At 38.0% G+C, this 26,606-nt stretch overlaps 1 protein-coding gene across 4 annotated transcripts in view; it reads right to left on the reverse strand.

The window, feature by feature from the left end:
* The window catches only part of LDB3 (LIM domain binding 3), a 108,298-nt gene that overhangs the window by 69,111 nt on the left and 12,581 nt on the right, over window positions 1-26,606 (reverse strand). For all 4 annotated transcript variants that reach the window (XM_059476908.1, XM_059476906.1, XM_059476905.1 and 1 more), the window contains exon 3: window positions 7,431-7,582. In XM_059476908.1, coding sequence (XP_059332891.1) covers window positions 7,431-7,582 — 152 coding nt within the window. The remainder of the gene's footprint in view (window positions 1-7,430; window positions 7,583-26,606) is intronic.

Raw genomic sequence — 26,606 nt, forward strand, 5'->3', positions numbered from 1 at the left:
CTCTGGCATCTGCACAGTCCCTGTTGTATCCTCCTAACTCCTTCCCTGCTGTGGAAAATCCCTCCTTTCCTGAACCACTCCACATTCTGCCCTCCAGCTTGTTCCCTCCTGAATGGAGCCACTGGCTGCCAATGCCTCCATCTGCTCTTAATTGACTTGGTACTGACCCTAAAATTCCTCCATCCCAGCAGCTTCTATGGCAAACAGGGAGGCTATCCTGTATCCCTGCAGCTCTGCCCTGGGGGTGACAGCTACCCACAGTGTACCAAGTAGGAATGCTGAGCACATGCCTGGCACTCATCCAATACACACAGCAAGCTCCAAGGAGTGTGGACACCTTTAACCTCCAAGAAGTGCAGACACCTTTACTCAGGCAGGTTATTTCTCTGTCTCTTTCTTCCTGTCTTTGCACTGTTTTTAAACAATTTCCAAAAATTTCCTCTACATATCACTATATTGAAAACTTGTGTAAGCCATAAAAAATGTGGATTTCGACCAAGGAAATTTAAATTCATTACAAAACTTGTTTATGCTGTCATGGGTTGAATTTGTACGTAGATGTATATTGCCATTAACACTGTTGAAGATATACATTAATTTATGTTAAATTTATGTGCAGCCCAGGGCAGACAAACCCCCAATATTATTGAAATATTCAGAAATACCTAAATTGGTAAGGATCATAAATAGGAAGCCACTACTCTCACATAAATTGGTTAATTGCAGAATTTGCATTGCCTAGATATAAACAATCTCAGTTCAGAATCAAAAACAAGAGGCTGAAATGCAGTCAGATTTATCAGAGGGCTCAAGTCTTAATAGCATAAAAGCTTCAGATACAGCAGCTCACTTGGAACCTCAAATTTGGCATATTTATTTATTATTAATGATTTAATTATTACACTGATAATTTATAATTATTGAGAGATGCTAAAAATATACTGAATGTAAACATATAAATAATAAAAAGAGTTGTTCATTTAAGATCAGCAGAAAAAAATGTTCCCAGTGCTTAGTATCAACATGTTCCAGCAGCCACCAGCCAGGGACAGCACAGACACCAAGAGCTGCCCAACAGCCAGGCTAAACAGACCCTGGTTATCACTGCAAGAAACAATGGTTGCCAATAATTAAGAGTTTGTTGGAGAAACAAAAAATTAGGGCAGACAGCTTTTACAGGGGTTGATAGGCAAGAAGCACCATGGTGAAAAGGATCCAAAGAAAACCAAAAAACTCATAGACACAAATAACATTTACAAGACTTATCTAGTAAAGCCTGTGTTTTACCCAATTAAAAAATTTCTCATTCCGCTTCTAAAAAATACTTTTTCATCCATTCCAATTACCTCTAAGTGTGTAATTTACATTTTTCCATGACTGTGCTCAAGCTAATCAGCATTAACAGGAAAAGGTCCCAGCCTGAACAGACTGTGACCTTGCTGGCTATTGTAACACTTTGGCTATCGTGTCTACTTACTCCTTGCAGAGAGCAGGCAGGAACTGTCTGAAAGAATTCAACTGCCATGTTTATTTACTAAGCTGTGTCAGCCCACTGACTTTGGTGAGACGGGCCCATGGTACCCATCTTGACCTTTCCATGGTGAGTGAAATATAATACGTGAAAGAATTCACATGGAGATTATCTTTAGGGAACCAGAAAATATTTCTCACATAAAACAATGAATTTTAAACTCACCTCTAAGCTGGTATTGGGGGGGGAAAAAAAAGTGATGTGCACTCTGAGAACAGTTCTAATCCCTAAGCAGAATCTTGCTGCAATGAAATCTTCACTGCCCTTTAAAGCCTTGGCATATATCCACAGTTTCCAGGCTCTTTTCTAAAACTAACAAGGACACTTTATGCAGTGAGTGTAAATAGCAATCCACTAAATTAAACTGCTCATGTAAGGAATATATTTGTATTTATTCCAGTGACTGACATTGATACTTTATTTCATTTTCCACGGAAATAGCAGCACTAAATGTTACTACTCAGAGAGAGTAGCTCACAGTCCTGTCCAAATGACAGCATGACATCTTTAAAAAAATCCTACTGTCCTCTCATATCTGCATATAGAGACAACTGGGCACACAATGGGAGTCACCTCTATTTCACACAGAGTGAGGGAGGACCAACTTCCTCAGTAATACAGCATGTCTTCCTTAACCCAGAAGTGGGATGTGTCTTTTTTAATGCTTGAAGCATACAGAACCACCAGAAGGAAGGAAAAAAACCTTAGCTATTGGTGACAGATGACTTAGAAGTTCTACAGTCACAGGTGTAAGCAAAATAAGCTAACTAGTATGGCATGTCATATCCACCATTAGTGTTCTTTTTTCTACTGATCTGCTTAATATTTTGAATAGTCCAACTAGTTCAGACCATTCTTTCATCTATATTGTATATATAGTTCCAATTTACCCTGAGCTGGAACAAATACCATCTTTTAATTCTTCTGAGCATAAATACAGCCTTATTCTGGTTCTGATTTAAATGTGCCCATCAGCAGACCTAAAACATGCACAGAATTGGTTACTACACCCAGCATCAGACAAAAGAAAGCAGTTTACAATAACCACTGAGCTCCCCTTGCTTGCAGTTTGCTGTCACCACATGCTTTATTTATAGTAGGCCTGAAATAAATACTGCAGGATCAGCCATCTTTTGGTGCTGCACAAAAAAGGAAAGCTATTAAATATTTACCATAAGTCTCTCATAGCCTTGCCTCTGACACTTTCTCTTTCAGTAGAGAAAAGAATTATTTAGCTCACGATTTTCCAGCAAAAGACAGCCAATTGTGACTGTCTGAAAGCAAAGGGTAGCATCACTGGCATGCCCTGGGAAGGGGGAAGTTTTGTCAATGTGCACCCTGCACAGAAGTCTCCACCTCCCCTGCTCCTCTCCAGCAGCACAGAGTGACGCCAAAGCGGAGCCTTAGAGTGACACAGGAATGTTTGTGCCAGCAGAATGAGGCACACTCATGTTACAGCACTTTCCAAAACTAAGCCAGTACATTTGGTGAATCCTTTCCAAGGAGGCTGATCAGATTACTTGAGTTATGTTGTGGATGCTCTAGTGAAACATGTTGACAAATAAAGCTGCTCTCTTGTATTTACTGTGCATTTAAGAAAGAAACCCATTTGTATTAAAAAAATAGACTTTGCATGCATTTTGTTTTTCACTGTGAACTGAATACTGCACAATCCAATGTTTATGGCCTAATACCTGTGGGACAGACAGACAATTAAAGATGAACTTTGACTGGCCTAGAATTAAAATGCCTGAGGGCAGCTGTGTAGCTCAAGTAACTGATTAGAAACTGATACTGAAAAATGACTGAGAACTGAACTCCAGGAGGTCACAAACAGACTAAAAGCAAAGCAATGTCTTTTTTCCACCCCAACCCAGGCCATTATAGAGTATGATCATAGCTTTCCACAGCATAGTCCAGCACAACCAGCACCAATCCCCCCAGTACACCCAGAGCAATGCAGGTTTCTAAGGAATAAGCTGTATCTATAGAGGTATGTAACACTTTAGAATATCAGCCTGGTTTCCCTGAGTGCCTCATGGGAGTTCTGCTGAGTAATAATGCACAGTGCCACAGACACTTCTTTTCTTCTCCTCTCACTCCTGCTCTTTTCTTAGCAAAAAAGAATTCACTTCCTAGATGTATTTTGTCTTCTAAACTTAATGAAGCAGTGCTAGTCTGGAGGGTCCCAGACATTGCCACATCACTGGATCACAGGTTCCTTTCTCCAGGCATGGTCCAAATACTTCAGCTTCCCAGCACTTGCCTGTCTGCATCTTTTTGATTCTCAGAAGCGGCAAAGGGAGGCACACTGCAGGATGCAGAGAAATCAGCAGCCAGACAATACAGCTCAAGCCACTAACAAGTTCTGGCTGCCTGATCAAACCTCTGGCATAAATGGTGAGACTTCCAGTCTAATTTTGTGGGTTTATGTGAAAACATAGCATGATTGAGGTGATAAGAACAAATTAAAGAGGGAGTTTAGGGAAGGGAGTTGTCAGAAAACACTTGACATGCACAAATTCCTGAAGCCATGGCTGAATCATGGAGAACTCCACTCAGGCCAGCACTGAACATTCATGGAAGGTCTAGGTTAGTGTGCCTTGAACAGTGCAGGTGTTACTTGAATTAAAACTAAGTTCATAAAGGAAATCACAGAATCCCATTGTTTAGGCAGGTGAGTATGAATGGGGGCTCTTACCACTTCCTTTTTCTCTATGATTGATGCCTTGCAGTTGGATGTCCTGCACAAGTGCTGACACCATATGCAGCTTTTTTTGACAGCCAAATTCAAACAAGAAGCAGTTCCCCACCCTGAAAAAAGCCCGCAGGGAACGAAGTGCTGCAATAAAAGTGAGAAGCAGCAAACACTGTCTTAACTGTCAGGTTATAAACAATGCTCATGAAACCTTCATGGCCACGACCGATAAAGGGAAAGGCCATTGCTCTAGAGAGCCAGGAACCATTAGGAAAAAAAAAAGCTTTCTATCTTGGAGCATTTTTGTCAAGACTTCACATCCCACTGCTTCTTCCATGGCCTTACAGATAAAATAAGTGAGATCAGTTCTACCTCCAGTGCCACTACAGCGAAATCAAGCCACAGATTGCCTGCTAAGGCATTCCATGACCTTGAAACATTCTGTAGAGCCCTGTGACTACTTCACATACATGTCCAGTATCACCCCAATTTAGAGCTTAAATTTTCCTATCACAACAGTCAATCTCGTAATGCACATATGTGCTTTTTCCATTGGAAAGGATTTCCAGCATTTCCAAACTTTTATACAAACAGGATAAGTGAGCACTTCCAGCTCTGTGCTCTTTATGGCAACTAGGGCTGTTTTTCCATAGTAGTAGAACACTGCTCCAGTTTCATTGCTGCAAGCCATGTCTAAAAAAAGTCAAAGTGATCTCTTAGCACAGTCATTTTCCTGGTAACCACGTCCCAGGAGATTTTGCCTCTCTTCTGTCTTGTTCTTATTTGGTTGAAAGTTACTATCCCTTATCATTGCTACCTTCTTTTCATGCTATTCTTTTCACCAACCCGATATTTGTAAAATTCTTTGCTGAAAAAAATGATACTGCATTGTACCTTTTGGGGAGGTGACTAAACTGATAATCTTTTTGTCCTTGGGTAAATGAACCCATTTGTGTCCAGGGAGAAAAATACTTCTTAAGGCAAGATTAATATAACTTCCTGAATATGGTGGAGATGCTTTTTGTTCAAGACATTGGATCCTTAATAGGGTTCTATGTGTACCTCAGTTGGTCAGTATCACTTGCTGCTAGAATTTAGCTTTATAAATTCTGAATTGTGCAAAGTAAAGCCAGCTTAATACCTCTGAGCACAACTTTTTTGAATATCCTCATGTCATCTAAGAAAAAAAATTATTTAAAAAAAATACTTTCCAGTTTTTTCCATTGGGTTTTCCTAATGAGGCTGAACGGGTCACAAAGGCAAACTAATAGTTCACATCATAAAATAGCTGAAAAGAAGAGTCCATTAATTGTATAAGTTCAGAGCAAAAACATCATCTGAGAAAATTTTCATTTGATAAAAAAGCTGTTTTATCATCTATTTATGTTTACTAGTATTTCATTTTACTTTATGCCATTTTCCTTCTTTTCAAAATATCTACATCTGTTATCTATGCAAACATATCTCAGTCTCTGGAACACTCCATTACTGCTTTCTTTGGTTGTTCTTTATCCATATAACTCAAATATCTGAATTATATATTATTGTTTTGAAACCAAGAGACAGGGACAGCCTTAAAAAAAACAGAAGAAAAAATAAATAGAGATGAAAACAATTATAAAGGTACTTCTACTAGTTTTCTTTTTTTTTTTTTTTTAATGATGTGGCCACTAGAATTGCTGGTGTTGTAATTTAGAGGTCAGCAAATGAAAAAAAGCACAATGATTACTCAAATGAAATATCCCTAGCAACACTTGATCAAAATTACAGTTTTAAGTAACTTGTCTCTGTGATATGTATTAGGATAATCTGGATTTGTTAGTCATGAATTTGGCAATCTTTCTGTCAATAAGAAGAGCTGTTGGTTTGTAGTTTTAAACCATTTAAACCTCTATGGCCAGGCCATAGAGGCAGACACTGCACAACTTTTTGGGTTCAATATTCAGGAGAATTAATACCAAATGTGGAACAACCCAAAGCAAAATAAGAAATGTTTTCTCTCAATGTAAAAACACAAAGGTTCAACAGAAAATCAGACAGACATTCTGACAATCAGAAAGGATTTTTCCCAGCTTTTAAATTAAAAAATATTCAGAACAATTTAAATCTTTGCAAAAAAAAACCCCATAAATATATTTATAATAACACTCTAACTCCAAGTGAAGAAAAAAGAAGTTGGAGTGTGTGATAGGATGAGAATTCAACCACATGCATCAAGTTAGTGATTTTCTACTCTATCTGGAACACTCAAAGCCGTGGGGGAAAATCAACCACAAATTTTGCTTTATAGTACCCTGTCCTGTCTTTGAAACTACATCTAAACTCCTTATTCTTTAGCTATTAGTATGTTCCTGATATTGATTATCTCTACTGCACATTCATATATGAGATTCTTTTGTCAGAAATTGTACTTCCACATTACAGTGTGCTTTCTGTACTTGTCTTTGCCTGCCCTGTATAAAAATTATCTTCTTCACAATGCAATAAAATTAGCAGCTACTTTGCTTTCTATAATTATGGAGCTTTAAATGTTAATGCATTTATTACAGAAACCCTCTGTGCAAGGTTATCTAACTTGAGAACAAATTTCCTTGAAAGTAACATTAACCAGCAGAAGTTAAAAAACATATTAACTGTTTTCTTACTGGCAAGACAACTTTTATCACATCTCTGTGGTAAAACCTGCCCTCTCCACATTCTACTGCCTCCCTTCCGTGCACTTGGGCTACATCTTCCTTATTGGGTCAGATACTGAGCAGACTTTCAAACTCACAGGTGCCTGACCATTAGCACAAATTCTCATGAGGTCCCTCCCATGCACTTGTAACACTTTTTGTGTTTGTTGTCATTAGAACAGTTGTTCATAAATTAGCCAAACTAAACTATGTTGCCCACATGAGAATAACCAAAAGAAACATCACTGTTGGATTCATTTAACAGAAGCTTGAATGGATATGGGATTACACCTGTATTCAATAGGCTAAATCCACAGAGATACACTCAACCCAATCATTTGATTTCTGTATGAATCCATGCTGACTTCTACAAGAATCAGAGCAGATTTTGGCTTTTCATCTCATATCTGTGCCATGAGCACTTCAATTAAATTTAATAGACAGGGATAAAACACTTGCAACCTTCAGTCATAAGCTTCATAGGTTGTCCTTAGGAACACAACAAGTTTAAATTATTACAACATACTTCTGCAGAGTGAGGCTCAGGTTGTGGCTGGCTGATTTGATCTTGTTCTGGGCCTCCAGGTGGGTCATGCTGTCAGTGTTGACTCCATCAATGGCCACGACAAGGTCCCCTGGGTTCATCTGTGACTGTGCTGCCTTGCTGCCAGGGGTGATCTGCGTGGAAAAAGACAAAAGAAAAAGTCTTAGTCTGATAAGTCATTCTGTATACAGAACAGTTGGAGAACTTGCCCAGAATTACAGTACTGAATAGATACAGCAAAAAAATACACTAATAGATACAACAATATTTGTATCCGTTATTGTATGGGTGAAAAATCAAAACTTATGGGAATTAAACAAACCAAAATTAACTCACACTTCTGCAAAGGTCCAGGAGACCATCTACTTGTTGTTACTTCCATTTTGAGAGGTTAAGCCCAATGTAGTGGTTCCCTTACCACCTATTATCACTATCTCAAGGGGATAATTATCTCCATGCAGCAGCAGTATACAGAAACATTACTCAGAAGCAGAAAATGTATGAACTACTATCCACTGCATGATTTTATTGTATTTTTCCTCCTAAAAGCCATTTTCCCCAAATTAATTTATTTTATTGAGGGGGTGGAAAATGAATGCGTGTGAGTGGCCTTGGGCACACTTTTTTCTTTAATAGCAGGCTTTAGAGGAAATTATTCTACTTAACCTTACCCATATACAACTGCAGCTCCATTACCAACACAAATTGCTACGTGCCTGTTTCACCAACCTGTTGGACCTGACACTTCAAAGACCAGCATTCTCAGAAATAAGAAACCACAGTGCTGCAACCACAAACCCAACAACTGATACAACTGTCCAGAAGTTCTGTTTGTTCACTGTGGCAACACATTTTGTTGGCTCCACTCAGCTTGTGAACTGCACCTTCTCTGAATGGACAGCACCCTGACCTCAATTTTACACAGCCCTCTCAGCTTCTTTATGGATAACACCAGTACGGCACTAAACCAGGAAAGCCTTCCCATACCATCAGCCAGACAAATTTTAATGAACACAACAGAGTTGTCCTCTGCTTTCAGCACCCAGTACAGAAAGAGCATGGATATAAGCTATAGGTCTTTTTTCTTAGAAACTCACTTCCTTACATTCCTCACTAAAAATCCCAAGGATAATCTAAAGCACTACCACAAATGCTGCATTCAAAAATTCTGGTCCTTCAGTACAGCGAACATAAAATAAAGATGTGTTTGATTATGAGCCAAAAGTCCCCTGTGAATTCTGCAAGTCTGAAACCAGAAAGTCAAATTCCTAGTCACTTATAAATATATACATAGCAAAAAAAAAAAACCTCCTTCCAAAACAATTCCCTAGACTGTTAGCTCATGTGCTTTACTGGCAAAGATGAATAAACAAAAAAAGGAAAAAGCCCTTTCTTAACACGCTGTTAAAGGTGCTATTGAGGCCAGAATTCCAACTGCCACTGTAGTCTGACAATGGGAGGTGTCAGTTTACCAGAACACTGGTTCTACTGTCAGAGTGCTCAAGCACACAGCACCCTGCACACTCAGACTATGCAAAAGTAAAGATTACTTTGGAATTAGGCACTCTAAGTAATTCCCAGAAATTATTTGACTGAAAGAGACAAGTTTTAATACCTTTTCATTTGAGATAGAAGCAAAGAGTTCTGTGTTTTCTGAGGGAAGGAAACAGATAAAATGCTCTTATGCAAGTAGAATAGCATAAGATAATAGCAGTATTATTTCCCAAAGTATTTTCCTGGTGTTAAGGAATGGAGGGATGGGGAAAATATTTTGTGGTAGTTTTAAAGATAGAGCTCTATTCTGCAGTCTAATGCACCCTCACAAGAAAAAAACAAAACAAAACAAAGCAAAACAAAACAACAAAAAAACCCAATACAACAAACCAAAACCAAAAGATTTGTGTTACAAGCATAGCTTTTCTAACCTGTTATACAAACATTAGTTTCTATGCATTTTATTGACTTGCATTGTGCCAAGTACACAGAACCCGGAAGCCCATAAAGAATATGGATTATTTGTACACCCACATGTACTTGTGTAGTTACTCAAAGATCCTTCCCTGCTCAGTCCCACAAATATGTTGAGAAACAGACTCTGCAATAGAATAAAAGGTAAAGAAAGGGCAGAAAGCAAACTAAAGCCGAACACAGACAAATGAATCAGTAAGAGTTGAATTCATCAAGCAGGACACTTCTGTCTTTTTCAAATTATCCTTTTTAAAATAAATAATCTTCACACATTGCTTTTCTAAGACATCACTTTTAACCTCCTCATGAAACATACAAGTTCTTGCCACAGAATATTAACTGTGGGTTGCTAGTTCCAAATTCTGGGAAACTCTCCCCCCCACATGTCTTTTTCGTTAACAACAAAGACTGGTTTTTTAATATCATCCCAGTTCCTCAAAGTCAAAGGTCTGCCCTAATTTGGGTATTCTTACTCAACACATCTACCTCTCCTTCCACTCCTCAGTGATGCCTCAAACAAAATAAACCCAGGGAAGCAGAGCTTCCAGAGACAGGATAACACTCTACATCTGGGGCTAGTTTAAACACAGCTCTAACACTGTAGTTTCCCTCTCACTTGCTTTGACTTTTGCTTTTAGTAGCCTCACAGGTAAATGTTATACCTTAAAATAATGACACAGCAACTACAACCCTCCTAGAATTAGAGTCAATTCAGAGGGAGGTGATGGTTGTAATGAAAGACCTAATTTCATTTCTTCTAATGGGATATTTTCTCACTAATATTTTAGAAAATACAACCTAAATGAAAAAACATTCATCACAAGACTCTCTCAAACAAAAAAGTCCTCAGTAATTCTGAATTTGTGATTTACATAACTTTCTAACTTAGCAACACTTGTTTCTGAGGCAAGGAGCTCCAGGAGCACCATACTGTGAAAGAGAAGGAAAGTCTCAATCCATCAGTTCCTACTTAAAAAGGAAATTACAGGGTTTCAACTTCTTCAACTAAGTATAAGGGTAGCAAATTCTGTGTGGAATTCTTTCATACAATTCTATTTTTTTCAATTCCCATTTCAGGAGACAGCACTCTATTGATGTCACTTTACCTCTAAAAATCAGCTTATCCTTCCTTCACAGACAGCAAGACTCACAAAAAATAGATCTAATTTATTGTATCTGCAATTCGCACAAGAAGTAGGTATCAGGAAAGAGTTACTTCTTCTCATGGTCTTCCCACCAGTTAAAAGCACACTAGATTATTTGGTGCTGTAAACTTTTATATAGAAGGCATTATTAAAGACTGGATGCATAGTCTGAATGAAACATGAAAACCAAAGTACAAAATTACATGTATTTTAGTTAGAACCTGAGAGACATCTCTGTGAGTGCTCCAAGTGAAGGCACAGCATGCATTTCCAGCAGACATCAAGAGCAGTCAGTAATTGTTGTGAACAAAATACCAGTGTGCAGATGGAGATACAGGGCACACAGATCTGAAGTGTCAAGGCACATTCAAGACTATCTTGTTCCCATTTCTAAAGATCCAGCTGAAAGGAATGGAATGCAAAGAGTTTATGTTGGTACTTTCCTTTGAAAATTCATCTCTGATCTACTAAAACATTTACTACCATAAATCACAAACAGAGAAGAGCTCACTGTGTGAGCTTTCTAAAATCTTGAGTAAATACTTTCTATTTAAAAATATTTTTGAAAATATTTTTGAAGGACTAATGCTAATTAAACCTTAGAATTAGACTAGAAACCCAGATCTGTCTCCATAGCAAATTTTACTTTGCTCTTATCTCAGCCTCTCATCTATTAACAGAAGTAACAAATTTAGAGAAATATACTACTGTCAAGGACAAATATGCATTTTTCAACTTGACTACCAATCTTTTTTTCCTAAAACAAATCTCTGGGCAAGTTCTAGACAGAATGATTTCAGAAAACCTTTGTAATAGTCTTAACTCACTTGCTCAGGATTACAATATAGCTCTCAGTTGCTAGGTGCTGCAAATGCTTTTATTTAATGCTACAGCAAAACATTCATCAGAGTTTCAGGGTACAGCTATTTCTGTCAATTGATTTACAAAATCCAATCAGGGTAACACCAACAGATCTAATGTTAATAGTAGTTCTTTAGTGCCTCGAGCTCAAGGACAGATTTTATCTTAAAAAACCAAACATCTCACTGCTCTCAGAAAAGCAGAGGAGTATGTGCTGCTTCAGAGACGTGAATTTTCAGCCCTCACAAGTTTCCTACAAGACAGACATCTGACTTCCAACATCCCCAGCTTAAAGCAAGTTGGCAGGCTGGAAGTATCACATGTTCCTTCCAGCACATGAGAGAGAATTCTTACTACGCTGTGTTGTGAGGGGATGGGTACACTGGGTGAATATATAGCACCACAGTGACAGCTGTGCCCTAAAACACCCGTCTGCACAGTAAATACTGCTTAGCAGGAGCTCTGGGGGGCAGCGTACAAAGAGCAGCTGCTGCACCACCTTGAGAACTGCACACGCTGCCAGCCAAGCCCCCTCAACTCCACTCCAAGGGGGAGAGATAGGGATCAGGCAGCATTTCAGTGGATGAGTGTTCAAATACTAATGAGAGTGCTTGTACAAACAGATGGATGGACACAGTTTTCCTACCCCCAAGGAACTCCTAATTTACAAGGCAGACAAAAATACATAGGAAGGCCTACACAAATGAGAAGCTCTTAATATAGCCTGCAGCATTAGCCAGGGCCTCTTCTTCCAGCACTTGAGCTATGCCTGACTCCATCCTGACATCAACCCCAAAACCAACAATTTATTTTTTCTGCTTCTCATTTAAGAACAACATTTCAGATAATGAGATATTCACCAGCATTGGAAATGTGCAAAAGCACAGAGAATGAACATGCTCTCCTCTGGAATAGAAGAAATAATTAAAAGAAAATGTTCTGTTCCATAATCAGAAAATCAGAGACTACAATGTCTCAAGAAAATCCCAAGAGACTAAGGAACAACATGTTTCCTCTATAGAGAAAAGAGCATTTAAATCTCTCACCGTTACATTTATGCAAGCATTTTTTTGCACAGAAGATTCTAACAAACTCTCAGAGTCATTCTAAGTTCTGAGGCTCTAAGTGCCTGCAAAACTTCCTCTCTTTATACACAGGAGCATAACCTGGTGAAAGGAGAGACATGCTTTGAGACCCCACTGCAGAACAGGTGCTGAATGCCCACACTGAATCCAGGTAGTTAAGAAGACATCTCTTCCTCACCCACAGTAAGAAAGTGAATTGAGGAAATTCATTTTATTCTTTCCTAAATGAGTCATTTGCCATCCCTCTCCCCGTAATAAAAGTGTAAGAGCAACAACGGGAAAATAGTGTTTTTCTTAGAAAACAGAAGGCAAATTTGGACAAGAAAAAATGCAAAGAAAATGAGTTAGACCCACTGGGATAAGTCATGAGGCAGGCAGAAATTCACCATTTCATTTGACACGTTGCCAGAAGGCACAAAACATAAACAAGGAAAGAAACTGCCTAGATAACCTATACCATAGAGCAAGCATCCTATGGCTTTTACACCTTTCTGTGTCAGATAGGAGAGCTGAGAAAGACCAATTAAATGTAAAAAAAGACTTGGGAAACCTGAAACTAACTACCCTTGCACATATCACTAACCAAACCTAAGGAAAACTTTCATTTTGCAGCTACCATTTGCCTGAATGATATGCCTCATTGTTTTCAATTCACTATTGGGCTTCAATGGCTTTTTTTTTTGGTTGCTCTCCTTTCTGCGGAATTTCTTCTATTGCTTTGGTTTGACTTTTTGTTTTCCATAAGACAAGAACTGCCTTAAATGAACACTCATGGCATGTGCAAAATATGCCACTGACACCCTGAAGAGATTCCATTTACACTAAACAGAGCTGCACTGGCAAGCTGCAAAGACATTCTCAAGTGGCCTCTCAGGCTCTGCTGCATCTGTAGCTAGGAAGGGAGATTACAATACATGTGAGAACACCCAAAATAGCTCTAATCTACCTCTCTCTGGTACCAGGAATCACAGCAGCACAGAGATTTTGTGGGATGAACAGTAAAGCACTTCCAACTCAGGACACCCTGTGCTGAAATCTGTACTCCCACAGCAGAAGGGCTGGGGGCACTCCAAGCAGCCAGCTTACTTCATTCTCAGGAGTGCCAAGCCAGGATGGAACAATGCCACCTTGATTAACACCAAAAACTTCCCTTACACATAACACCACTCACAAGCCTGCTTTCCATGCACAATATACAGTCTCTTCAAGGAAGAAGACAGACAGATGATAGCCCTTCCTGCCAAGCTAACTAGACTCAGGTGATGAAAATAAGCCAAATGTAAAAGACTTTCAGCTGTGAAATGAAAGGAAGCATATAGGCATGCTTAGGGAATTGCCCTAGGCAAGCCTTTGGGGGATGTTTTGAGAGGCAGTGTGAATACACCTGTTCCTATTTGCAAGATCATTTCATTCCCTGCCCCACCTCCACATTGTCTGATAGAAAAATTTCAAATCCTTTGTAAAAAATAAAGAAAAAAAATTCCAGTATTGTGGACTTTGGAGATTAGCTTGTTAGACGCATGACTGCTCTATGTTACACCAACAATACAGATGACAGTAAAAGAGTGGATGTGGCTTTTTAATAGGATGTGTTGATGTAACTAGAAGGTTACACAGCTCTTCATATCATGGGAAGTCACATGACTAACAATGATATCTCTTCTCCCAATCTTTATCCAAATATATCTGTTGGGTGTATTCAGTCTGTTCTCAGCTAGCATCACACACTGTGCCAAGGTAGTGAGTGCTGTGTGCCTCACAGAAATTAAATGGAAGCAAAGAGGTAAGTCATATAATGACAAATGTTGATTGTTTTGTTACAACAGGTTTTGAGAACCAAGTGACTGAGTTCTTATTTGGCATCAAGGAGTTCAATAACCTGAATGCAAATCAAAACCAGGAATAAAGCTGAGGTACTGATTCTTAGTATGCTGGCAGCCCCCATGTGTGAGCTGATCTGTCAGCTTCCACAGGAGACCCCCTGCAGCAAATATACACACAGCTTCCAAGTGCCTACAGGATCAGAAAAAGCCAAGTTTCTTTAAAGGTTCCCTATCTTTTTCCTTGCTTCTCCTTTTCAAATTTGAATTCATTTTAAGGCAGTTGTATAAGGTGGGATGTTTTTCTGTGTTTCAAACAGACAGATCTCAGTCATCAATATTGCCTGCTTCATTTTCAGCTTTTTGAATTCTACATTCTGTGCAGCTTTTTAACCTGCTCACAGAAACACAATTTGTCTTGTCTTCCCCTACAACCATTAGCAATAAACTGAGGGGTTTATGTCTTTCTATTGGCCACTATGGTAAGATCTTCTTTTTTTCAAGTTCATTCTGCTTAATGTATCTCATTGTATGTAACTAAGATCATGATGCTTTATAACTTTGAAGGGCTTTTGATTGGTCCTGCAACAATAAGGCCTGACTAAAAGGGCATTTGAGACAATACTGAGAGGCTTAGTTTGGCAGTTAGTGCCTTCAGCCACTTCTGATATTAAGCAACTTAAAATAGCTTTGAGCAAGTCCTGAGGTTCTGGCACAGATATGACTGATGTGTGTGTGTCTCTTCTGCTCCTGCATGCTTGTAAATTAGAGTACTTATTAAATGGACACAAGCTTACATTTAATTGTTCTTTGAATGCATTTGTTTGAGTTCTCTTTGTTTCTGGCCACCAGATTACCAGGGGAGTTGTTCTTCCTCTGCTCACTAAAATGCAAGCTGCCAGTTTGACACAGCAAACAGCAGTCCTGTCTCTAGTCCAGAAGTATACTGAGCTCTGTGCTTCACCTACAGAGGGAAGACCAGCATAGCACACACCAGCTGGCAGCTGTATGAAGGAAAATGAGATGTAACACATGTCCACAGTGACAGAGGTGCTGAGGCAGAACTAAATTTGCAGGAACCTCACTTGGTATCATGACCTTATTTTCACATCTAAGGCTTTAAGAGGCCACAGTGCCCAATGTGAATCTGTTCCAAGTGGAGGGCCCAGCATTAAGCTACCAGCATACAGCATCAATGCCTCCCTAAACACTTCCTTTATTCACAGGAATAACTGTTTTGTACCTGGAGCAGTCATCGAAGCTCTGTGAGAGAATAAACAAAAGCACAGGCTTCAAACTTCAGAGAATGAGGAATTCTTTTTAAGATCAAAGTGAATAAAACAGAATAGAAGCAAAGTTCCCCTGAGAAAGTACAATGCCAATTTCTTCTGTAATAGGTTGTTTCACATTTAGTGCATAACATGACATCCCACCAGGCATCCCAGCAGGATCCCTGGAAATTTAAAGATTTAGCAAGTAAAACAAAATTTTAACACATTTAACAGGTACATCAACTTTTGGATGTTTCAGGAAGCTAGGAAATTGTAGAGATTGAAGATGTTTGTTGTACCTGTTAAAATGTAATTACTTAAACTTTGTTTTCCTAGAGGTGCTCAGTTGAACACAGAGAGGCCACTTCCCTTGGTAAGCCACAGGAACCATGTTTGTTTAACAGGAAATAATCTGAACATATCGATATAATCTCAAATCTAAAAGGGAAATCATGTTATGTTGAAGATTGTTATGTTAAAGTAACAGAACCTGAACACTTAAAAACGAAGGATTTTGATTTTCCTTATTTTCAAAAATGAAAGCATCCCTGAGGAGGAATGTGGCTATTGCTGAGGACAAGGATTGAACTTGATTGATAGTATGATGATGCCAACGCTGGTTTTGAGCACTTTAACCTATTGAAGTATTGGGTACAGCAATTTACAAAGATTTCCCACTGAGAGCTTGCATAGTATAAGAACACACACATCCACATGATTTTATTTGATAAAGAACAAACCAGTGACATGGATGGTTCTGGAAAGTAAAAGCATCTCTCTAGGTGAATTTTACATCTATTAGCTTTAGAATCCTGTCTTGCATAAGTGCAGTATCTTCCTACACATTTTTCAGTGTCTTCAGAACACAAAGCAGTATTATGTTGACAAGTTTTCAAAAAGAGATTTTCTGTGGGTTTTTTGCAAGTAGTATTTTCCATAATGCTTCAATAAAAAAATTATGTCACTTTAGAAAGCCTCCCTGTTTACAGACAAAATAAAATAATAGAAATGAATTGTTGTAACATAGTGTCTGCACTGTCTGTAGTTAAAGGTTATTTAAGGACTCAAAATATTAAAAAAAAGTCAAATTACTAAGATGGAAGAAGCATCATTTGCTGCAAAGGACACACTGATTTTTGGTTCAACTAATAATGTTTGTTTAATTTCTGATCAAAAAGAAGTCAGATCAGTTGGCTGTGCTATACACAAAAGTAACCTAAGCTGAGAGTCTTCTTTCTCCATAGAGTACTGCTTCATCAGCTCCCCTTCCCAGCCTGCACCATCTTCTAGGGAGAATTGGGAGTAAATATCTTTTAAAAAACATTACACACACACAAAAAGACATTATGTTATGAAAATTTACTGAAAGTCTTCATTAAACACAATTACTGTCTATGAACCAAATGTTTATGTACTAAAATATGGTTTAACAGGAACATCCTGTAAAGTTCAGAAGCCATAAGCAGCTTTAGAAGAAGGTTATTAAAGAAATTAAAGACCTCAGCTAGTAAATATTTGCCTGTGGTGAATGGCTCTTCATTTAAAGTGATCTTGAACTGGAAGATCCAAACAATGCCACTCACCTCTATTGCACCATGTCTTCTATGTTTATGCCCAAGTTTCAGACTGAAACATGATTCAAAAATTCCCAACAACTAGACAAAAAGCTGTTCTTGGAGATATTTCATTGTAGAGAAAGGCAGGAATCTCATCTTACAATTCTTAATTCAGCAGAGTGCATGGAGCCTCAATTATCTTCGGATAAGGTACTGGCTTTGTATTTGTATTTTCTGCAGCCTTGTTTGTGCTGACATGTTTTGAATTCCTCGTGGAGTTACCCAGCACAGGTGTGTGTGGAAGGGGATTCCAACTAGCAAAGCCTATGACCATAAGTGGCACTTGAAAGAAGGTATTAAGGCAGGAAGAGAAGCCTGATCAGAGTTTCCTCTCCAGCTGGCATCCTGTTGTGGACAGCCCTTCCCCTTCTGTGCTGCTCACTCTGCTGATTAACAAGTGAGGCTTAGAAAGCTTTCAGTCTCATTGGGAATGCTAAGACATATCCCATCTTAATACATTCTTCAACTTTATTTTGTGCTACATTCCAGAGACTCAATTGAAAACATCCATAATTTCAGTTACAGAGAGAAAAGTGTCCACCCCATCAATTGTGCATGAACTTTCTGCCAAACCAAAAGGCTCCTGCAAAAACCATCCTGCAGATCTGCCTGTGCTAGTGATATTGCTGCTTAGTGATACTTCTACCTGTTAACTTGGAGATCAACATTTCTGCCAATTCCTTTTTGGGTATTTTGCTTCTTTCCTGTTTTATCTCATCTAGATTTGGTCTTCATCACTTACTGGCGTAAGCAGCAACAAGACAGGGCAGTGTTTTTCTTGCAGAGCACATGTTTAAATGGAGTGTTTCAAGAAAGGCCTCGAAGATGCTGACCCCCAACTCTCACTCCTCTGTACATTCCTATTTCTTTCAGGTGACTACCTGTACTTGGAAACATCAAGTATTTCTACCAGTCTGGTAGCATGATCAATGCTTTAGGAAGTTAGTGTGAGTATTCCAAAATGGGTTAAACATTCGTATCTAATAAATATTCTTAGGTAACAAAAGTTAGGAGCATAAATTGAGTGAAAACCATCATTAGCCTGCTTGGGATACTTAAGTAAGCTTCAGAGATAAGAATATGCTTCTTAGTTTAAGATATGCCTTCATGCTCAGTTCAGAGCATAGCTCCTTAAGGATCATAAGGCTGTGTAACTTATGCAGAAATAACAGAATTAATCTGCAGGGTGCCTCACTTCCATTACAAAGTTGTGCTTTTATCTTTAATTTCTTTAATGATAAGTGCAGACATTTTTCTCTGCAAGCAGAGGCTGTAATGAGCTCCATACCTAGTCACAATGAGTTTCTAAACTCTGCTTGTCCAAATTAGAATTTTTCCTCTCTTGTTCCAGAGTAAACATGCTAATTATGATAATCTGGTTGTGTATTTTGTTAAGGAATAAATGTTCACAGGACATCTATTTAAATCCATGGAAGGAATGCAATCAAGTTCAGAATTTGCCTTAACTGTATTTTCCTTGGCTACATTAGATACTGTCTTCTGCAATGGAGCATGTCAAAATAATTGGTTTGGAAGAGGCAGCAAGAAAGTTGTCATTTGACCAAGAAAGAATTTCAGAAAGTCTAAGGTAGTATGCCTTTCTGTGTCCAGTTTGTCTTTTTCCCTTCATTTGGCACCAAACAAACTGCTGAACAATGAATTGTATAGATGAGAAAATATGACAGTTACTTTAATAGGGATTCCTGCTGCTAGTGAAACCATTATTTGCCTGATACAAATGAGGAATGAAAGGAACACAGAAAAAAATTTAACCCCTCCACTTTGATGTCAAATGAGGACTTAGTTAAACTGCAGGACAATGAGCTACATCACTGTATTTTGTCATCAAGCAAACATGTTTATGACTAAACTAAAGTGACATTTTGAACCGCATAAAGGAAAAACTTACTATAAAGCAGATTTCTGTATTCCCTAACACCAGCATGCAAATCTCAGATTCAGCCAGTACTATGACTGATGGAATTATGAAAGTTCTCTGTTCTAGGCAGTTACATTTACAGTGATATTTTTCAGAGCTGTACACCCACATGGAAAGAAGGTTTGTAAGCATTTTTGAGTTTTAATATGTTGTCAGAGTTTGATCTTGGTCACCCCCTCTAGTTTCATTTTTCATCTGTTTTCTTTTTTTTTATATCCTTCTTTCTCTTACAACATCTTGTTCAGTAACCTTGCTTAGTTTCATTAATCATGTTTGCAGAAAAAATATTTAAAAACTGCCAGTGCTGGAACTTTGATGGGATCAACATCAATGCTGTAACAACTGCAATGGCAGCAGAAAACATTTCTCCAAGTGAATATGCAGCTATTTAACAAACAGGAGGCTTTTACTTCAGACACCAGGAAGCGGAAATAAATGAAAATAAGGAATGCTTGGATGGTTATTGGACAGCTGGGAAGATTCCAGGGCAGACAAAAGTGCCAAATGGAGCCATATTAGTAATCTCTCTTTATCCTGGGATGCGTCTTCTATTTATAGAATTATAAAGCCCTTGAAGAAACTATAAGATTGCATATGTAAATGATACAGGAGCAACACATGCATTTTACATGAAACTGCCTAATAAAATCCAAAGATGGTCCCAAAATTTTAGCAGACCTGTTTTAAATAGTACCACATATTATGTCCATCTGGTTGTCTCAGCTGGTGACAGGCATTTTCTTCTGAATGGCCTTCCCCCCTGCATTTTTGTATCGTTTTCAGGATGGAAAGAAATTCACCCTCTACCTTCTGCTCACACTTTTCATGTATCTCCTACATAAAATCCTCAGAAAAGACCTCCTTAATTCCAGATCATACCAGTCAATCTTCTGGGTCATATTCTGTCCAGAACACATTCAAGTGAAAGGAATTTCACAGTTACCTCTTATTCTATGTTAGGAAAGGAAATATTTCATGACATTATTCTTCAAGAGCTATCCCAAGTAAGAACTAGAAAAAGACTCCTACTATTCTGTCTTGCATTAAGACTGAACTAATTTCATGAGGAATGTTATGATGTTCATGCCTGAACACTCACTACTAGAAATAGCATTTTAAATGCAAAATTTTATCAAACTGGAGAGACTCACAAGGCTGCAGAGGAAAATAGGAGGCATAGACAGTAGCTGATATCAAAGCTATATGCATCAACCACTCAGGGAAAACATAAAAGCCTAGATTCACCTAGTGGTCTTCTTTCATATGGGACACACCAGGAACTGGAGGAAATTCTCTGGTTTTAAACAGTGAGGAATCAAAGGTTCTTCCGCATACTTCAAGTAACGGGGCCCAGACCTTCCCTGGCGCTGTACTTCAGGGTAATACAAACATGGAAAACAAAGAATCAGCATCTTTCACAGTGACAAAACAAGATGTCAAACAAGATTTTGGGCAAATGACACAGGAGACTACTATAAGCAAATCATCCAGGCATTTAAATAAGTTCCTTATAAAAATACAAACAGGAAAAGAAAAAAAGAGAATCTGAGACATAAGAGAAAGAGAAAACTTATTTTACAAGTTTGTTGCTATGTCAGAGAAGAAGAAGATATTCTCCACTTCAAAACATCTAAGATTATCTCATCTGCTGCTCTCTGTGAATACCACAGACAAACAGAATTGATATGAAAGCATGGATTTCAAGCTCCATGCTACTTTGCTCTGCAGTTAGGTAATACTTCTAGCATCTGTTGCAGCCTCTGTGAACAGATTTTCACTGATAGTGCAGAGGTAAAAGCTCCACAGACAATAAGGTGTTGGTCGAGTCTCTCTGAAGGCCCCTTATCTTTTTTTATCATGCATGACCCTGTAAGAATGTGCAATGCAATCATCCAGGAGGAGGAAAAGCACTAGGCTGTCAAACTAAGCCTTTGCTGGCTACAACTCAGATGTGACACAAAGTCATGCCCATCTTATGTAAAAATTGATAAGAAGGCTGTGCGCTGTTTATGGTATATCAGTGTGTAATTAAAAAGCCTTGTGCCTATATCAGTGGGTACATTGATAATCAACTCTCAGGGAAAAAAAACAAAACAAACCAAAGCAAAAAACCAGAATCGAGAACTGAAAGTGTGACTATCCATAGTGGTTAAATCTTTCTAAAGAAGGAAGGACAAAGAACAGAACTGCTCTAAGATTAGCAGCTTTTGAAACTGCTATATACAAGTACTTTCCCCAAGTAAGATGTGAATAAAGCTGCTGTAAAAGTTAGTGAGTCAAGGAGTCTCATGCAGGAAATTAATTCCATTGTGCACATTCTTCCTGTGACCCCAGCCCATTTGTTTTGCAGAACCAGAGAACTTTTTCTGTCCTGACACCACACTAGAAATAATACTTCAGTAGAGCAAAAATATTATGGTCCCAACTCCTCATTACTTTGCACAAATTTATTCTCTTCAGTGCAAATGCAAATATTTCAGTTCCTCTGTTAATTGCTTTGCACTACAAATGCCTTCATAACTGCCAGGCAATGGTAAATCAGAGTGTTCACTTTCACCTCAGGCATGACATCAATGATTTTGCTTTAAGTCACATTCAGAAAATATAACTTGAATTTACAATAAGTTTTAAAAGCTCTTCTATTCCCTCTGTAGTTTTATGAGTATGGAAGTAAAATTAAGGCCAGCAGGCAGCCTGATGCTCCTGTCCCAAAAAGCAACCTCCCTGCTTTTCTTATCAAAGTAAGAACTTGTGAGTCCATTTCACCCTTACATCTGGGAACCCTCTCTAATGACTATGGCTAGGGCCAGAGCAAATACTTCACAAAAGAGACTCACATATAACTTGCCATTTTGCAAATCAATGTGTAACACCCCTTCCTCTTTGTACCACAGTCATCTTCTGCTCCAGTGTAGACACTCAAAGCACCTTGGAGTGCTTTGCATCTTTGCAACTTTTGAATGACATATAAGCTTAAATCATAGAAATTAAAGTTTGAAGTTGCCTTTGAGTCAGAATGCACACAACCAGCCCATGTTAGTGGCAAAAGGTCAGAAGAATCCTCCACAGGATCAAAAGGATCTGTGTACATTTGTCTGTAGCTCAGTTAAGCATCTCTTTATCATGACAAAGCTATGGAGCATAGAGATCCATTAGAAAAAAGCCAAAACAACATATAATGGATGTAGGAGAGACCGGATTTCAGAGTTGTACACTTATCTCAGTGGGAAGAAAGGATGACTACAGAATCTTCTGAAGTAAACAGGAATCAATATTAAGAATTTTGTTTTCCTTTTAAAACCTTTAACTCCCTTTTAGCTTTCCGTAATAAACAGAACAATCAACAGGAAAACATCATCTATGTGTAGATAGCACAGATGCTCAAATACAGTTACAATATGTTAATGTGCCAAAAACCTGATGAATCTGTATGTTTTTGCATAAGCTATAGACAAATATTTAGGAATGCATAGTGCACATATTTCCATAGTGGACAGTAATATTACAACATACCATTTTGCTAACCCACCATCTAAACTCTGTTGGTGTTGATATTGGAAAAAGTTTATTTTTAATATAAATGTATCTTAAGCTATGATATTATTTTCAGTATTTAGTAACACAGATTGATGTTGTTGAAGCCTGACTTGTAAGTATTTAGTACAACAGCACTTAGCAATATATTGACTGACCTAAGTATATTTTTAGAAGTGGAGTTTATTTGTCACATAAATTGTTTTGCCTTGTTTAAAAGTAGTCCTCTAGGTGGCCTGTGCTTTTATGAACAGCCCTGTTCATGAAGGGCACTAATCCATATTATTACACATACTAAATGCCAATTAATTCTCCCTTATGAGTTATGACAAATGATTATTTTAGGGTGGAGCTATACATTTTCCAAAGGGTCTTTATCACAGCTATGTTGACAGGACTTTAAGAGTGGTGGTATGCTTAGTACTCCCCTGAAGTAGCTGAAGTATGTGCCACAGCAGGTGCCACAAGTAGAACATAGATTTGCTTTGACATTAAAACATAGGGTATAGAAAGAGTGCAGGCTTGTTTGATGGATTTATAAAAGCATATGTTGTGAATGGTTTGGAAAAGTGGAGCCTTCAGGGTACAGCATTAGTCAAAGCTAACTCAATTTGGAGAAATCCTGCCTTGTCATGGCAACAGTTCTCTGTACTTCATGATTGTCTGGGTATCTGTCATTAAAAAAACATTTTGCCACCTCTAAGGAAAAGCTCACTGAAATGTAACATTTTGGGGACTTTAAGACCAAACTATTAAAACATGCTCTTTGAGCTTTAAGGGTTACATTTCCACCAAAGAACTGTAAAAATTATACTTGAATCTGTTTCCCAAAATAGAAAACATGGTTTACATTTCTTTCCCATTTTTGACCATGCCCTCTTTGCAAAAATTTAAATCTTGAATTTTTGCACCAACTCCCAGTGTCACAGGATGTTGATAATCAAGAAAGTCCTAGCCCCTCAGGGACAACATGGCATAGAAGGTGACAGCTTTCACCAAAGGATCTCTCTGATCTATGACTTTATGTCCCCAGCCTAGAGTGACCATTTCAGTCCCACAAAGTAGGAGATGGGAAGCTCCTCCTCATTAGCCACAGCTAAACCTCTCTGCCAATACTCACTTCTTGCATCCATGAGAAGACATTTGCTCCTCTGCTTTCCACAATCAATGTGAAAATGCCACTGTGGTTGTGACCTCGCCAATTTTTTCCCACAAAAATTTTTTCACATTGCCTTGTACTTTTGGCCTTTACAATGTCATTCTACAAAGACATTGATTATTCCTTTACTAATAACCCAATGATAGTATAGTATTTAGTTTTCATTTTCTTCATCCATCTGCAAAATCAGTTTTTGCTTTCTGTACGAATTAAGGGCTCAGACAATTTGCAAAAGTTAAGTAAAATATCTAACCAGTCTGCTTGATAGTCAGTTGATGGACTTGAGTGCCAAAATTGCAACTAAAATTAAAAATCTGCAAAAAATAATGGAATAATCCCAACTATAACTAGGAAAGCAGCCTAGGCAGTGCATACATTTCCTAGATTAGTCCTAAAATACTTACACAGTCATAAAACCTCATTCTCACTAGTAATTAAAGAAGTCAGAGCTAGATTGCCAGATATTGAAAAAAAGTTACATTCTACAGTGGTCAGTCTCCTTAATAGAGTTATATTAGTTTATTCCAGCTAAAAAAATTGCCCCTATCTTAGTGACTATAGAATTTCTGTTACAGATGAATTTTAACATTATGGTAAATAGTATGTTTTCCAAGCTATTTTTATACACAAATAATTGAGAATAGTGGAATTATCCTTCAACTCAAAAGGCTCTCTTGATGAACATTCCCCTGTAACTTCATAGAACCAGTGGAATTATACCAGGAATAAATCTGTTCCAGTATCTTCAGTTACTCTATTTGGAAACCAGTCATTTGCCTGACCTTCAGTGCAATGCTAAAAACAGAGTTTGTCTGTCATCAAGAGCCAGTGAGATTTCAGATAAAACAGAAGTCATGGCTCCTGCAATGAAATTCCAGGAGTGTCCATCAAAGGCTTGCCAACAATAGCATCTCACTCAGTCAAGACTCTCATACTTTGATAAAAGTAGGGGAGAGGGGGAAGATGGGATTTGACATTGGGAGTTGGCCATGTCACAGCAGCTTAGGGCTCACTCTCAACTGTACAAATCCAAAATAATTCTTTAATTATTTTCTACGAAACTTTTATGAGGTGAATAGCTTAGGTTCTTTAAAGGTCCAGTAATTTCTCACTCTATTGACAATTTGCTTTTTGGGGTTTTTTAGTCGGCTGTGAGGTTTTTTTACCCCTCTGGGGGGACATTCCTTCCAACTACCAGCACCACAATGTATTTAAAGTAACATACAGAGCAACAGAAATTAATCAGGTCTGCTCTAAACATCAGAGTAAATATTGTGAGCAAGCAGTGAAGTGGAAGCAGGACTTCCTTGTTTAAATTACAGTAGATCAATCTTGTGTTCACTAGGCTAAAAGGACTGTTATAGAAGGACAATTGCCAGGCAAGATTTCAAACTTCTTCCTTATGGTCCCATGCCAGTATATAGGCTTAAAGGGCTCTCTCTTCTGTCAAACTGGCATTTGTCTTGACATTACTTAACCTAAACTTAGATCTCAAAATACCATCCCAGGCCTAGAGAATATTGCCCAATGCTTTGATAGTGAGAGATGGCAATAGAAAAAATTACGAGTCATTTCCACATGCAGCTTAGCTATCCATCAGTACATACAATGCTTGCTAACCTCACTATCTTGGAATATACGCTTACATTTCCAGTATTTGCACAGTTTGCTCAGTCTTGTAGTTCCTTTGCTTTCTAATTAGAGGATATAAACAGTTATGTATATGTTGAGTCTATGGATAACAGTGGATTGGAATGAAGCCAACAAAAAGGATATCACATAACATGGCCTTCTCTCTCCCAAAATGGACAATGTATATTTTAATAAAAAAATAAAGTCCTGTCCTGGTCTCTCTCACTGGTCTTTGTAATGAAAATTAACCATAAAAAAACAGATTAGGGAGTGTCAGAGGTAAGAATGGAAAGGAAAAAGAAAAAAGACTTCAAGACAATATCACAGACAAAGGATCACAGAAGTGAAAGATATATTTTTAAATTAAGAGGATGTTAAAATTCATATTATCAATTTTTAAATGCAATTTATAGGCAGCTCTCTTTGAACATGAGGCCATGGCACTCCCTCTGTTACATTATCTAATTGAATTGAGCACTATCACAGTGAAACCTACTTGCACTACAAAGTGACACAAGTCACCCGAGGAAGGGAGAAAAGTGTCAAGAGGCACAACCAACCAATGGCTATTTGTCCTTGGAATGAAGCTGCACAAAAATTAAAAAGATACCATCAAAACAGCCTGGATTTTACTTATTCTGGTATCAAAGCAAGGTAAACTGGGCAAAAAATTAAGTAATGGTGTGACAAATGGCAGAGAAAAGATATGTATATAGATATATGTATATGTAATCAGGAATATCTGTTCATCCTGGGTGTCAAAGAAAAGCAAAAAAGGAAAAAGAGAGGGGTTTTCTTAGGCCATTAGCATCCAAAGATAAATACGCAGGTTCCAGGCAGTAGACACTCAGTAGGGAAAATAGGGAGAACACCTTTTGTGTTCCAACTAAAAAAGAGCTCAAATAAAAATGAACTAAGGACATTTCAAATCACTGCCTTTTTCATCTGTTCTCAGTATTTGATATCTTTCTCTTAAAATATGCTTTTACTTGATTATTTGTTGTTGTTGTTAACAGATAAACCTAGGAATCTGGAGATGTTAATTATTATGACTTTACTCAATAAATAGATGAAAATATTCAAATAAATACTAAGAAACACTTAGATGTTTCAAATTCACCTCTTCAA

Source organism: Ammospiza nelsoni, chromosome 8 (assembly GCF_027579445.1).
Source record: "Ammospiza nelsoni isolate bAmmNel1 chromosome 8, bAmmNel1.pri, whole genome shotgun sequence".
Lineage (NCBI taxonomy): Eukaryota > Metazoa > Chordata > Aves > Passeriformes > Passerellidae > Ammospiza > Ammospiza nelsoni.